The sequence below is a fragment of the Gordionus sp. m RMFG-2023 genome, chromosome 3, assembly GCF_954871325.1.
Source record: "Gordionus sp. m RMFG-2023 chromosome 3, tfGorSpeb1-WG-v2, whole genome shotgun sequence".
Taxonomy (NCBI): domain Eukaryota; kingdom Metazoa; phylum Nematomorpha; class Gordioida; order Chordodea; family Parachordodidae; genus Gordionus; species Gordionus sp. m RMFG-2023.
Window position 1 is genome coordinate 32,225,105 of NC_088777.1, and position 16,707 is coordinate 32,241,811.

Here is a 16,707-nt window from a genome sequence, read left to right on the forward strand (position 1 = left end):
TTTTTAAGCAATGGACGGTCAAGGTAAAAAAAGAAATTTTAAATAAATGAGCAGGCACCGTAATGCTGACTAATGGGAGCTCTGGTGGATAATGTTATCATCAAGTAAAGGTAAAATTTAATATTCATCCATAATTGAGTAATGATGAAAAATAATACATAGATAGCCAAATCAACCAAATAAATATTTTTAAGCAATGGACAGGCAAGTTAAAAAAAAATTTAAATAAATGAGCAGGCATAGCAATGCTGTCTAATAGGAGCTTTGATGGATAATGTTATCATCAAACGAAGGTAAAATTTATTATGAATAAAGATGAAAATTCTGATTCCTCATCATTATTGATTTGCAATTTAAAACCTAAAAAAATTATTTTTGGTAGATGATTTAACGAATGAAGAACCATTATATATATTTATTTATTTCTATAACTCATTTAATAGGTATCAGTTTTCATTGACATTTTATTCAGTATAATTAAACATAAGGTGCAACTTAATTACAAATGGCGATATATAATTACACGTTAAGAGATTGATGTGTACATAATACATTAGGAAGTTAAACAACACCTTTTATATTAATCGTTAATATATATATATAATCATATTTAACTGTCAAAATCATTCGTTTCGGGGGCTTATGTGTCCGCCCTCGCCTTGGGGTCTCACACTCTCTCTGATCCCTGTCAGCGATCACGCGCTCCGTCGTATCTGATATCAAACGGTCTCTTAGCTGGTCAGCATGTTTCCGTATTACACGATCTGGGGTCTTGACTACATAGGAATATAATCCCTTTCTATCCTGAATCACCCCTTCTCTCCAACCCTTAGCGGTTTCATTCCTTACCCACACATGCTGACCAACGTCAAATTCCCTAAAATTGGAATGTGTATCATGTTCTTGATTTTGTTTATCATTGGTTTTATCAATCTCCTTTCCCACCTCTGGTCTAGCCCAGTCTAGATTAGTTCTTATTTGACGACCGAACATAATCTTCGCTGGTGATCTACCCGTCGAACTATGTTCTCCCAGCCTATACTGCTGCTACCGTTTGAGTTATCGCCTCTTGCGGGTCAATAATTGATTCTCGACTGGCATAATACCTCCCTTTTAAGGTTCGAATGGTTCGTTCCGCCAGCCCATTAGTCTTCGGGTGGTACGGCGTTGAGCGAATGTGGCAAATGTTGTTTTCTTCACAAAATCGCTTAAATTCTATTGAAATGAATTGAGGTCCATTATCCGTTACAATGCTTTTAGGTACCCCAAAGGTAGCAAACCACTTCTTTAATCTCGTTATCATCTCCTTCGCCGATGTGTTCCTCATCAGGTCTACCTCAGCCCATTTTGAGTATGAATCTACTCCCACTAGCCAATATAAAGTCAACCGGTCCCGCAAAATCTAGATGTATACGTTCCCATGGCTCTTTGGTACAATTCCATGAGTATAGTGGTAACTCCATTACGTTCGGTCGATTTTTCTGACATCCAACACACAGCTTTATATACCGTTCTATGTCCTCTTCGCATTTCGGCCACCAGCAATACAATCGAAAAATAGATTTCATCGCGTTCATTCCCGGATGTCCCCGATGTAGTGTTTCCAACACTGAATTCCTAAGCTTCGTAGGGATTATCAATCTACCATTTCGTTCAACTATTCCCCTGTCTACTGTTAATTCCTCTCGTTGGGTGTGAAAGATTACTAGCTCCGGTTCTTCTTTCCGATTAAAGCCTCTCCACCCTTGCTCAATATGTTGTGCCACTCGCTTTAGTATTGGATCTTTAATTGAATTCTTGCGCAGGTTTCCCTCTGAGACCTGCATATCCTCTAAGTTTACGTTCCGAAATCGTGGAGCGGTAGCCTGGATAAGGCGTCTGCTATAACATTTTCCCCACGCTAAAGTGGTAAGCGGCCATCTTCCAGGCCCGACGTGTCAGACGATTGTTCGATATCTTTGGCAGATCCCTCTTTTCCCCGAAAAACCGTTCCAAGGGTTTATGGTCTGTCCGAAGTATAAATTTTCGACCGTAGATAAAGTTGTGGAATTTTTCTATTCCAAATAACAATGCCCTCGCTTCTTTATCGATAGGCGCATAATGTTTCTCCGACTGTAACAACGTCCGAGACGCGAATGCTATGGGTTTTTCCCCGTTTTGTGTTATGAAGTAAAACAGCCCCCAGTCCTGTATCTGACGCGTCACACTCCATAATCAACGGTAATTTAGCATTATATGGCGTTAAGGTTTCTTCTGTTGATAACAATGTCTTAACTTTATCGAAAGCCTCCTGCTTTACATTAGTCCAACACCATGGTATTTTTACACTAGTCAATCGATATAACTCAGCTGCTTCACTATGAAGATTGGGAATAAACCGTTCATGATACGTGACAAGCCCAAGAAATGAACGTAACTGATGAACATTCTTGGGGTTAGGTGCGGCCTGGATTGCTTTAACTTTCTCTTTGCTTGGATGTACCCCATTTTTGTCGATAACGATACCTAAAAACGAAACAGATTCCTGTAGAAATTGGACTTTTTCAAATTTAGCTTTGAGGCCTGCTTTCTGCAGCCTATCGAGTACCATTTTTAAATTAGCCAGATGTTCAGTGTCATTTTTGCTGGAGATAATTACATCGTCCATACACTCCAGTCATCGGGCAATCTTTCAAAACATTGTCCATGTAACGCTGGAAAATAGTTGGTGCGCACGAAAGCCCAAACGGCATCCATAGTATCGAAAATATCCTTTATGTGTTGAGATGACCAAATATTCTTGGGACTCTGGCTCAACGGCCATTTGTAGATACGCGTCCTTTAAATCTATCACCGTAAAACGGTTCCCCCCTTGAATCTTAACCAATAAGTCATCCAGCGTAGGAATAACGTGATGATCATATAATAGATGGGGATTTAAACTCACCTTGAAATCTGCGCAAATACGAATCTCGCCATTGTTTTTCCTGACATTTACTGTTGGGGTTGCCCATGGCACCCTAGTTATAGATGAATCGATGGGCTCCAAAATCTCCGCAGCCACAAGCCGATCAAGTTCTAGTTCAACCGCTCTGCGTAATGGAAATGGCACTCGACGAGCTGGAAACGATTTTGGAACAGCCGTATCTTTTAATTGGAGTCGCACAGCGAAATTACGTATCAACCCCGGTTTGCCGTCAAAAACAGCTTTAAACTGTTTAGCTAACAAATGCCCCATTATGTCTTCCGTTAGTGACATCCTCGATCCGTGTGAGCATCGATTGTATTCGAACGGCCAATCGGGGCTTCGGCCCGCAGGGGCACCGATTGTATTCGAGCGGCCCATCTGGTCATCTTTGGTTTGGTGGCAACTTGAAGTTATTGTTTTTCTATTCGTTTTGAGAACCTGTTGTATGCTTACCTGTCTCGGTAACTCAAACCCAAATGCTAAAATCCATGGCAACCCAAACAGAGGTAGGTCATTTGACTTTATTATAATAACTGATAAATTGCGAATTTCCTTCCCCACTTGCACACAAACCATGGCTTCACCCATAAGATCCAAAGGTTTATCTCCATAGGCTGCTAATGGGTTTGTGGAAGATGTTAGTGGTTTGCCAATTTTCTCCCAAATATTCAATCCTATAATAGAGGCTTGTGCTCCTGTATCATAATCAAAAGTGACACTAAGTCCATTTATTTTGGCTATGATCTTTGCCCTTTTATTTAATCCCCTTGTCCAGAGATTATTAATTGAATCACTTGAGTGAAAATGTGGTTTCACTGAGTTTAAATTGCGATATACAGGCTTACTACGGCAACGTGCTGCGAAATGTCCTGTTCTTTGGCACTTAAAACATGTTTTGTCTTAAGCTGGGCATAAATATCTTTCATGCCAGCCGGCACAATTCTTACATTTATTATCGTAAAACTTGTTATTAGACTTCCTATAATTAATGTCTCTCTTAACACACTCTTGTGAATTAGGCATTTTATGTTTGCAATCTTGCGGTCTGACACTATTTACCAAGTCTTTCTTGATAGTCATTTCGTTTTGAGCATTTTCTGTTGCCGTGGCCATATCTAGCACGAACTGGAACGTCAGGGGCTTTTTGTTCACATCCAATGCTAAAGGATATTTAGTCCTAAGTTCAACTTCGAGACCTGGTAGATCTATACCCGCAACTAATTGATCTCTTAACCGGCGGTCAACTTCTGACGGCGTAAAACAACACGCTTTCGCAGTTATTTTGATTCTATTAGCGAACTCTCCAATTGGTTCATTCTCATTCCTAATTAACCTTATGAAGTCTAATCTACTACCGAAAATGGTTTTATTCTTCTCAAAAATATGTAGCGAGACACTCCTTATCTTATCAAATTTAGTTGTTAGAATGGTTTCAGGAAATAAATATTGTTCGAGAATGTCAATGCCCTCAGCGCCAAAACTCACCATGAACAGGTCCTTATTTTCTTGATCGGTCGGTGTCCAGTTCTTTAGTCTTAACGTTGCGTCCCAAAATTGGAACCAACGTTGTATAGACCCATTAATTTGATATTTTTCTAACTTATCAATAATACTAGTATTTTTGGACTTAAGCATAATTTATATAATTAATAACTATTTTCTTACTTGTTTTAATTAGAATATTAGAATCCACGTCGTCGCCACTTTAACGAATGAAGAACCATTATTTATATTTATTTATTTCTATAACTCATTTAATAGGTATCAGTTTTCATTGACATTTTATTCAGTATAATTAAACATAAGGTGCAACTTAATTACAAATGGCGATATATAATTACACGTTAAGAGATTGATGTGTGCATAATACATTAGGAAGTTAAACAACACCTATTATATTAATCGTAAATATATATATATATATAATCATATCTAACTGTCAAATATAATATATAATATGATAAAATATTACAATAGATTACTTCTTTACTACAGATGAAGGTTTGCTTAATTTAAACTTGCTCATTCTTTGTATATACTGAAAGATACTGAGTTGGTGAGTGGGAGGTTTAAAATATTTTTAAAACAATGAGTAGGTGAATTTGAAATATATTTCAGGCAAAATGAGCAACTGATTTCTATTAAGTATAGTATACATAAAGAGCCAAATCAACCAAATAATAATTTTAAAGCAAATTTAATTAATATATAGATTGTGTAAGAAATAATTTGGTTTGTTTTTATTGATATAGATTTTGGCGTGATCTAATTTATATAAAATTATATAATTACAAAAAAACAGAAAATATTATACTTGTTTTTTTTTCTCTTTTCATATGAGATATCCTAAAAAACTTTAAATATGTATTAATTAATATATCGATGTGTAAAGAATGAAATATTAATAGAAGATGGTAAAAGATGTGTATGATGTATAAGAATATGTTTATGATGTGTAATATAATGGTAGATGTGTGAAATATAATGATCGAAAGTGTATGAGTTTGTTATTATGAATGAATATCATTGGACCGATTACGCTATAATAATTTTTATTGGACAAATATTTTTTTTAAAAAAACTATTGGTTAATTTTGATTGACGTTTTTTGAGGATTATTATAATAGATTTTCTGATTTGTTTTAATTAGAATACTAGAATCCTTAGATTGCGCCTATAAACTAATCCGCTTGTACTAAACTATACATGCACAGGTTTATTCAGTATTAAATATTCACGAGGTTGTTGATCATATAATCGATTGCGGAAATTATAATCATAATTGATGCTACGGGTGTTAGGTAACCTCTCCCAATATTATATTATTGATAAATATATATAATCATTATAACATATCTAATTGACGAATATAGTAATTCATAAAATATAAATAGTATATTACAATATATTCCTACATTACTACAAAGTAGTATATAGATCAATGATATATTGTACCAATTATTGTGGAAAAAACCAACACTTCCATTTTTTTAATAATATTTTTACGTTTAATATCATTTTGATAAGTTCTAAATGAACTTTCACAAATTCGGCATAATATAGACATACTAGATGAAGGAATCACTAACCCCCCTTGTGGTAAATAATTTTTCTTTTTAATGTTTCATATGTCGCGGAATAATTATGATCATTTATTATATGTATAATTGGATCATTTTCATATAATATATCACTTTTTAATGGTGATTGTATGTTATTTGAATAAACATTCGTTTTCTAAAAAGTATACATTTTAAAATATTGTTTTAACTATGTAATGATATTGTTAACATACATCATGAAGTGGCTTAGATATACTAAATATTGATGGAATTGAATCTTCCTTCAATAAAATCTTTCCGGATAAAGTATGAATGAAACAAGTATTTTTAAAATGCCTTCTACAAATAATACTATATTTATTAGGCATAAAATTTTTTCTATTTATAGCCTGTAACCATTTTTCCAATAATTCTTTGGATTTCAATGGAAATCTATATTTAAAAATAGGTGAATAATAATGAGTAAAATATAAGATATATTTATGACATTGATACAAAGATAGATAGTATATAAAAATCAATATAAATATCAGATCGGTTATTAGTAATATAGTATTGAATCAGTGAAAATTTGTTGATTGGCAGAGCCTCTATTAATATATATATGGTTTACATATTTCTTACAAATATTTAAAATGAAACTGTATCATAGTAAATATGTATTTTAAAATGGCTAACTTAATATTTTATCCAGAAAAATATTTAGGCAAAGTTCAAAATAGAAATCTTATCAACTCAATAGGAAGAAGCATTATTTGTCCTAGCAATAAAAATGAGAAAACTTTATATTTTTACTAAATAAGGATTTTTTTTCAATGTTTGTAGCTTATTAATGCTTTATGTAATAAATATGTTGCATATATAAAATAATATATATACTTATGATAAGAAATATGTGTATTAGATTCTATTTTATATGTTTTATTACAATTATGAACACAGCACACTCCCATTATCTAATTAAATAATAAATGATAGTGATATTATAAGATCTGTTTTGCATGTATCCTAAGATGCATTAACATAAGACTTATAAGTCCATGCAGGATTAGGTTAAACTATATTTTAAAAAATTAAAAGGTGGGTTAGTCTTAGATTCATTTTTTAAATATAATCACCTACTCCACCTTCATAAAAAAAAGTCTTATGAAAATTTAAGAATAAAAGATACTATAAAATATTATATCATAAATCACCTTTAAAACTAGACTTGTTTTCTATATATTAATATTTCTTGCTGACAAATAATGGATAACCAAACTACAAAATGGCGCTACAGCTGATTACAATGTGTGGACACTTTTATAATGCATTGAATGAATGAATCGCCAATCTATAGTTATATATATCATTGATATAGATATTCTTTTGAAATAATATATATTATTTTATATATTTTTATGCAACACCAATGATGCACAAAATTATTTTAAGTTATAAATTTATTAAAAAATTAAATAATTTTATAGACTATAATTTTAGTATACAATTTTTTTTATAAATGCTTATTTTGAATGAAAATTTGTTGGAAAGAAATAGTAGAACTGACATTTTTTTATATGATGTTTAAATTGAATAATAACAAAATATAATATTGATTACGTTAAAGTAACGGCTAACTCTGTATGTATTATAATGGTAAGCCTGGGGTTAGGTTTTTCGGTGTATAGTGCATATGGAATCTTAAATCAAAATATAATATCTTATATATAAAGGAATTACTTGTACAAGCGTGTTTTCTAGCGTGCAAACCGGTACAAATTTTTAAGTTTAAGTTTATCTTTATTACGGAAACTGTTGAATAATTGAGATTATGCTTTTCGGTCAAAAATTGTAGGAATTATGTTAAATCCTTGTTCATAATTTATTTTGATAATAATTACATTTTATTTTATTATAAATTATATTTTATTTTTAATCATAATTTACATTTTATTTTAAATGATAAATTACATTTTTTTTTATCCTCTTTCAACAAAAACAATTTCCCTTTATATATCTTTTTTTAAACAATAAAAAAATAACTAATTGTGTGAAATACAAATTGATAATAAAAAAAATGTCACATTAAATATATAAAAAAAAATTAAATTTTAAACTAACTATACATAATGGGATACTGTGTAAAACAAAACTGGAGATTTGAAGGTTAAAGAAATCTTCAACACTGAATTCAATAACTATTCTCTATCTCGCAATTTTTACAGATATCTACATGATTATTTTGTCTGTATTATATTTGTTATGAATATTATATTATTAATATTTTTGATTTTTATTAAAACTTTTTTATTTTTCAGATAAGAATTATTCGTATATTTTATTAGTTTGTTAAAAAATATTATTTTTTATGTAATGAAACTTAAAACTATTCAAATATAACTTTTAATATATTTTATCACTTTATTTATTCTATTTTTTTATTATTTTGTAAAACATGTATAAGGAATGTAAAATAGATAATTTTTCATTATAAATTTTTTTATGACTATAGGAGAAAATAAAGATAACTTGTCTTTAAATTATTGTTACTTATCTTTATCGATTATCTGATAACACAATATGGTGGCAATGCTATTCAAAGTTAGAAAAAATAAAAATCATGCGAGAAATGTTTTTTTATATAAATATAAAATTTTACACATTATTATATATATTTTTTTAATATTATGTATAATTGTGGTGTTTTAAGAATAAGATTCCTCATTATATTTAAATTATCTGCCGTTACCACCACTTTTAATAGACTGGATCTAAATGTAAATGGTTTTGTAAGAGAAATTAACAGACCGTAGGGAAGAGATGATAGAGATTTTTAATCAAGTCCATGGTAGTATATGCCATGGGGAATAATTTACCATCAATGCCAGACATTATGAAAGAAAATTTAAAATTATTTATATTTATATGCATTTTGTTAAATTATAATAAAACAAAATGATAAAAGAAGCTAACCCAATAATTTATAATAATAATAGCATTGATTATCCAAAGCTTACAGATAAATTTGTGGTTTTTATAAATAAATTCTAAGCTATTTTCTAGAGACACCTAAATCACTGACGCTGTAAAAGTTATCTAATTCTTCCAAAGGTTACCTGATGATGAATATATTAAATTGGAAGTAATTTTTACCCTCTCTGAGTTCTCTAATCCTACGTCCTAAGAAATCGGTAACGTCAAAATTAATTTCAATGCGGCGATACATAAAAAAAAATACAAAACGTATCAACTGGGTACGTCATATCTAAATTTTGCAAGTTTTGTAACAAATTATGATAGAGTCATTTAGAAAGCAAAAATATATTCCTTAAATAAAAGTATTAGACAGAAAATTGCTTTAAAAGATAACATTACTATAATAGAAATATTAAGTATAGATAACAAGATAGAAGAATCAGAATTAAAAAATGAGTCGATAATTTATACCGTTTTTATTCCATTTGTGGATTTAATTTTGAATAAAATCAACCTCGATTTGTAATTTATAAATGACTCTATCCAATTTACAATATCTAATAACTCTCTCTGATCTGAGGATATCTCAAATCTTGATATTGAAAAATTAAATATTTATAAAATTTATTCTGAAGATATAAATGTATCTGAAGGGCAATTAATTTCAGAATTTAAATGGCATGATAGATTTATTTATATAAGTGGAAGCAGTGCATAATTTAAAATCTATTTAATAAGGTACTTATACCATATGAGAGGACCTTTTATATCAAAAGTTTGACATCTTTAAATGATTCAATAGATTTCCAAGATCTAATCCCCAACACGAAACAAATTCTAAAAAATTGGCCCAATCGCAAGGAAGATTTAATTTTTATTTATGAACGATATTTTCACTAACTTTTTAAATTATTATAAAATGTTTAATTTTATATTTATTGTGATTTAGATACCGGTTTATAAAGCTAAAATATTTTTCAACCGTATAATATTCGCTCTTAACATTTTGTATTTTCCAATATTTATTATTTGTGTTAGAAATTATCATATTTTCAAATATGATTTGTTTTAATAAATTTTATATGATTAGTTCTAATAAAATTTATATGATGATTAGTTCTAATAAAATTTTTACGATGATTAGTTCTAATAAATTTTTATGCTCTAATAAAAAGTATATATATATAAATATCAATCTGCCCCCCCCCTCCCTATTTTCATAGAAAATTTCTATATAAACGTCTGTATATTAATAATTTATTAAAACTTTATATCATTCAGATAAGAATTATTAAAATATATTATAAAGTTATTGTTAATAATTCTTATTTTTTATATAATTAAACTGAAAACTATTCAAATATGACTTTTATTTATATGTTATATATTTTATCATGTAATTTATTCTAATTTTTTATTATTTTGTAAGACATATATAAGGAATGAAAAATAAATGATTTTTTATTATAAATTTTATTATAACAATATGAGATAAAAAGATCATTTGTTTGACTTAAAATTATTGTTACTTAAAATATTTTTATAAAAATAAAAATAGTTTTGGTTTCACTTATTTTTTATAAAAATCCTTTTTCTTTCTAAAAATTTTAGATTAGTGTGGTTAGTTAAAATACATATTATCTTTTGCTAAATTTTCTTTCAAATGTTTTTCTATAGTGGTTTGTGAGGAATTGGAGGTGGGGAAGGGAGGGGGTAGAGGGAATTTTTTTATAGCTTTAAATGATATTTATAAGATAGACAATTTTGTAATTGGGGGATTTTCTTATCCTTTAGTTCGCATTTAATCTTATTAAAGAGTTATCTTTTAAAATCTCAAACCCGAAATATCTATATTTATTTTCCACGGGCTTAAAAATCTATCTTTTTAATGAATGAAAAAGAAATAACGCTTTCATTATGGGATTTTAAACAATGTGATTCAAAAAAATGCACAGGCAGAAAATTGTTACGTTTTGGCTTAGTTAAAAATATTAAACTTAGATCCCATTTTTCTGGTATTCTTTTAAGTCCTTATGCATCAAAATACCTATCTTCTGCTGATTTGTAATATTGTTTATTTATAATAATTAAAGAGCTAAATTTTAAGAAATATAATAGAGAAACATGGAATTGGTGCTGTTGATTGTTCCTGGAATAGAATTGAAAAGCAAGAATTTATATATTTTAACCAAATGTTATCACGAAAATTGCCCTTTTTAACAGCAGTTAACCCTGTTAATTATGGTAAACCCTTTAAACTCTCTTGTGTAGAAGCCTTTGCTGCATCTTTATATATTACTGGTTATTTAATTAATTTTCATATCTAACATATTTTATAGGGTTTTCAAATTCTGCAACAACAATTCTTGAAAAGTTTAAATGGGGATCAAATTTTAATAAAATCAATAAGCAACTTTTGAAGAAATATTCAAAATGTGAAAATAGTGTAGACATAGAAAATTTTCAAAATAAATTTATATCTTTCACCCAACAAGATGGAGTTGAAGGCTATACAGTAAAGGATATTAATTATTTGCGAGATTTAGAAAAGAGTTCAGACTCTCATGACACTGACAGTGATGAGAATTCATGCCCTGGTTATTTAACATTTTTTTATAGCTACAAAACATTATATTAGAAAGTTTTAACCCAAATCATAATTCAAGCTATGAAAATCATCTGTACCCACCTTCATATTCAAGTTCTGAGCCTGATTAACATATTATTTGTATATTTACTGATTTATATATTATTAAAAAATATATGCAATATGAGCATAATAATATGTTATAAATTATTTAAATTAACTTATAGCAGTTTTAGGATAGCCTTTGATAATGTTGTAAACCTTTATTTTAGCCTATTTTTTTTAAAAAATAGTTAAATTAAGATTGTATCTAAAAAAATATTATATAGGACTTGAGATTTTACTTTTATCAAATGATGGTTAAAAGGTTTATCCCTTTTTGGGAAAATCTGTATACTTGGGTAACATTTATTTGACTAAAATCTTGATAACAAATTTGCTATCTTTTGGACAAATATTGAAATGTGTATATTATTTATTTAGTTAAACTCTTATTAACACTTGTTTTAGCTAATTTTATTAATTGTAAAAGTTTGCAAATTTCAAATAAGTATTTTTGTAGGGTTGTGCCAATATTAAATATCGGATCACCACCGATATTTAGCATTTTCCAAAAATATTGGATCGGGCCGATACCTGTAAAAACCCCAATCCGATCTTTTTACTTTCCTTTTTTTTTGTTAATTTTTATTTTACATTAATAATATTTTCTAAATAATTTTTTTATTTAAACAATGCAAATGTACAACACCCCTCAAATTTTATATATTTTTTTAAATAGATTTATAGTATTTTAAAAGTTTTTTTTATAAATAGAAAGGAACACCCAAAGTTTTATTTATTTTAAATCTCTTTAAATAATGACAATTTTATTATTTATACTTTAAGTAAAAGAATTTTTTTAATTATGGTATTTGAATTATGGAAATATTTTACAGAAGACAGAGATAATTTTGCAAAATGTGTTATCTGCTGAATTCTGATTTCATGGTTAGGAATAATGAAAAATTCATTTAACCCTTTTGTACCCGGAATATTTCCCATGAACAAAAAATACTTGTACTTTGATATAATAAAATAATGATTTTGTAATTTTGATATAATAAAATAATGACTTTGACAGGTTAATGATAAAATACGAAATAATAAATATTGTTTTATAAATTAATATCTCTAAGTACCAACCATTAGTTTCTTTAAATATAAAAATTAATTGATTAAAAATTTTGATGATAAATGATCTCGCTGGGTGCGAAAGGGTTAATACTACCAATATCCAAAATTTTTTAAAATTATTGTAGAAATAAAATACTAAATTAGATGCACAATTCGATTTTTTGCATAAAAATATTGATTTCTTAATAACATTTGGTTCAAAGGGGGGGGGGGTGCTGAAAAATCAATATAAATATTGGATCGGTGAAAACTATGTGAATTGGCAGCCTTACTTTTTTGGTAAAATAGTTTTGTACAAGTTGTCTTTCTTAGCTTTTAATACTTTTTTTATAGAAGAAGAAGGAAAAAATTTGCCTAATTTAGGATTCATAGACATTTTTTTTTAAAGTTTTTTTTGGCCTACTCCAGGTTTTATATTATTAAGCCTAGATTTTTTAAAAATATATTATATTTATTTTTAATTTTTATAGCTAATAATGGTGATTTAAAATCTTTGGTTTTAAAATATATGGCCCGGTCTTTTTTTTGGCCTGGGTGTATTTAAAAAACCTGCACATCTCTGATATATATATACTGTTATAAGAATTTATTTAATTAAATCACGATTTTTTTGATTTAAATCAAATTTTATAGCAGTTGTGTTGTTGAAAATAAATCCGAGACCGTCATGAATAATTTAACTTTATTAATTCAAAATAAAAAAACTAACTCCTTAAAATCTGCCGAAAACGGCTATTTTATTGATGAAAATACGATAAATAAAAATAATTCTTACACATCCGAATAACATGACTCATTGTGAGACTTACAATCCAAAAACAAATCAATGCGCTAAGGTTAACAAACCGGATTATTGCGGGTGATAAAATACATAAAATGAATTTACAAAAACCAAAATATATACCAGTACAATAATTAAAAAAACGCCAATTATGACATCTCCCCCTTTTACAAACGACCGAATAGCTTCCCCTACTGTTGACTGCTGCATTATTCCCGGCCATACTTTTCATTAGTTTTCAGTGGACCTTGATCTTTTGTTACGCAATATTTTTATAGCCCTTTTTCTTCTTTCGTCTTCTATAAGTTAACGGGGCAAATCAAAAAAAAATGAACCTTACCTAAAAATAATAAACAATCAAGGGCACCTACATAGAACTTAATTTAAAAAAACATATTTTCTCATAAAACTTGATTTTTAAAAAACATTTTTTTCCTTAAACACTTTTCACATAATAATATTTTTCATATACAACTTTTTTCGTTTATCAAAACTTCATTATAAAACAACTATTCCTCCAATCTCATCACTCATCCATCATAAATCACATTTTTTTCTCAATTACAAAAAATTTTTTCTTTAACAAGAACAACTTTAATACAAATATATATTTTTTTCCCCTTTTTTTAAAAAAAAAAATCTGATCCTATTTTTATTCTCTTACCCTTATCCTTATTCAAATTTTACAACCAAAAAAAAAAGGAAACAATCTTCAATTTATATATATTATTAATTAAGCTTACTTCAAATCATTTTATATATCTTATTACATTTATATATACCTATTAAACTTTAAATTATTTTATTCTTATTATTATTTTTTACTTTTTACAAAAATGACAAAAAAAAATGACCTATAAATCCCATAACATTTTACTCACCTTCCCCCTCTACATTTACAAGCAAAAATATTTCGATACCTGTTTTTGAATATACAATTTTTTTTATTCGGGTCTTAGATTGCTTGCTACAAAAATAAAGCCTTCAATAAGATATATACGATATAATATTTTATGAAATAAACTACATAATTTCGACTATAACATCAAATTAAATTGCGAAGAGATTAAAAATTTGACTTAAGCAGGAATATATTCCTATACAAATTAATAATTATGAAACATAACAATTGTCATGACGTCCTCGATAAACCATCATATATCATCATTTTCATCCTCCCAATTTCATCATTATTCACCCATCCTCTCTTTATCTCCTATACTGGTAACCACGTTACTCTACCCAATCTATCATTCTCTCCATTATGTCCCTCCACTAATAACGACTGCCCTCGAATTAGAATACTTCTCTCTCTCCGTATTTTCCTACCAAAGTATATACCACACAACATCACTAATATGACCACTGCCCTCAATGCATTGTACTCTAACTCCACGTACTTTGATATTTTAAAACTCTTCATTTAAGTAACAGAATAATTAATTAAACAAGTTGAAAAAAATTTTTATTTTATTTTATCCCTAAATTAATTAAATCTATATAAATATTCTAAAAAAAACAAGCTAACTTAAAATATATTTATAAAAAATTAATAATTAACTTAACTAAAAATATTTAACTATAATAAACAATCTAACTTAAAATATATAACTATAATAAACAATCTAACTTAAAATATATTTATAAAAAATTAATAATTAACTTAACTAAATATAACTATTTGCAAAGTTATACAATATGATATAATTAATAAAATCAACACTGAAACGATACAGAGTACATAACATATTTTCACCAACTTTTAAACACCACTGTAACCCAATTCACAATTTTTCACTATCACTTTCAATAACCACGGTACTCCACAATATCCCCCCCCCCTCCTCCCAAAAAAAGAAAATACCCAACAGAAGTGCCGTTAACAATATTCACTTCAATACCACAGCTAACCAACTGCCCTAAACGTTAAGTTTTTTTTTACAAATATAAGAATAAATTGACCTTGTTCGGTCACGGCACCACATAGGAATTTTACAATACGAATAATAACCCAAAGTAAGTAGAATAATAATTAAATTAATAATCATATATTGCCTCAAAATCCTTTTATATTCTACAATAAAATAAATAATTCTCTAAAATAAAATAGGACTCATCCTGAGTCTTTTAAATTACACAATTCAAAGTCAAATGCTTGCGCAGTTGTCATACGGACAAATTATTATAAAAAACCTAAAATGAAGATAAAAGATATATACAACAAAATAAAGAAAAACATCACCAATTATAACAAAATTGACGTCCTATTAACTACTCTCGGCATTTTGTCATATCAAAAATAACGGCCAAAGCTTCTTGTTAACCGAATTTCTAATTTCCGCCTCACTAAAAATTCCTGAGAAAAACAACACCGGTCTTTTCAGCTCGTCTATGCAATGTAATAACACTCCTCCTACACCTTTATTGGGCGCATCTACGGCTAACACCACTTCCAAACAGGGTAGCCAGGTCAAAATTTTCAAATTGCGTGAGAAATTTGGTATTTTGTGGGAGAAATATAAAAATTGCGGTAAAAGGCCCGCAAAATCCCTGCCGAGCCGGGATTTTGAATTAGCTTAATTATCCGCCTATTATTTTTTATAATTAGTTTATATAAATACAAATTCGGTAACTATTTTTCAAAATATAATAACATCTTGATTTATCAAAATATATTAATTTATAAAAAAGAACCAACGATCCTTTTTAAATATAAAAGAATGTAAACAAGATAAAATTTTATAAAAAAACAAACGATTTTAATTTTACAATGTAAAAAATATATTTTATGCGAATGTCCCGCAAAACATCCGCTAAAACGACCTTGTGTGTGTATTTATAGGGATAGGTAATTATCACATATCACGTTTAAATACATAATAAGGTAATATTGTACTCATTTCAATGATAATTATTTTATTTATTATTGTTCATTCACATTATTATAATCGGTGCAGGAGAGTGTATCTACATCCATTGCAAAACAAAAATATTTTCCCAAAATAAGAAATAATACAAATGCAATTACAATTGCAGCAATTGTAATCACTTATCCTGTAGTACAACATTCACAGAGCTACTTATCATATCAATGTGGGTAGAATCTTTCCCCATAACTTTACTTGTAGAACATAAATGAGCAAGGATATCATTAATGCTTAAAACCTGAATTCAGGAGATCAATTGACGATTTGAA

General features: G+C 28.3%; 2 protein-coding genes across 2 annotated transcripts; one reads left to right on the top strand and one right to left on the bottom strand.

Moving 5' to 3' along the window:
- Positions 1 to 2,671: 2,671 nt before the first annotated feature.
- Positions 2,672 to 4,582, bottom strand: LOC135926894 (uncharacterized). The gene is made up of 2 exons (XM_065462827.1): positions 3,912 to 4,582; positions 2,672 to 3,713 (listed from the first exon to the last, which is right to left on the bottom strand). The coding sequence occupies exons 1-2, from the start codon at positions 4,580 to 4,582 to the stop codon at positions 2,672 to 2,674; spliced, it is 1,713 nt and encodes a 570-aa protein (XP_065318899.1).
- Positions 4,583 to 10,855: 6,273 nt separating this feature from the next.
- On the top strand, positions 10,856 to 11,797 carry LOC135926895 (18S rRNA aminocarboxypropyltransferase-like). Its single transcript, XM_065462828.1, has 4 exons — positions 10,856 to 11,031; positions 11,075 to 11,268; positions 11,307 to 11,564; positions 11,606 to 11,797. The coding sequence occupies exons 1-4, from the start codon at positions 10,856 to 10,858 to the stop codon at positions 11,683 to 11,685; spliced, it is 708 nt and encodes a 235-aa protein (XP_065318900.1). The 3' UTR covers positions 11,686 to 11,797.
- The last annotated feature ends 4,910 nt before the right edge of the window (positions 11,798 to 16,707 follow it).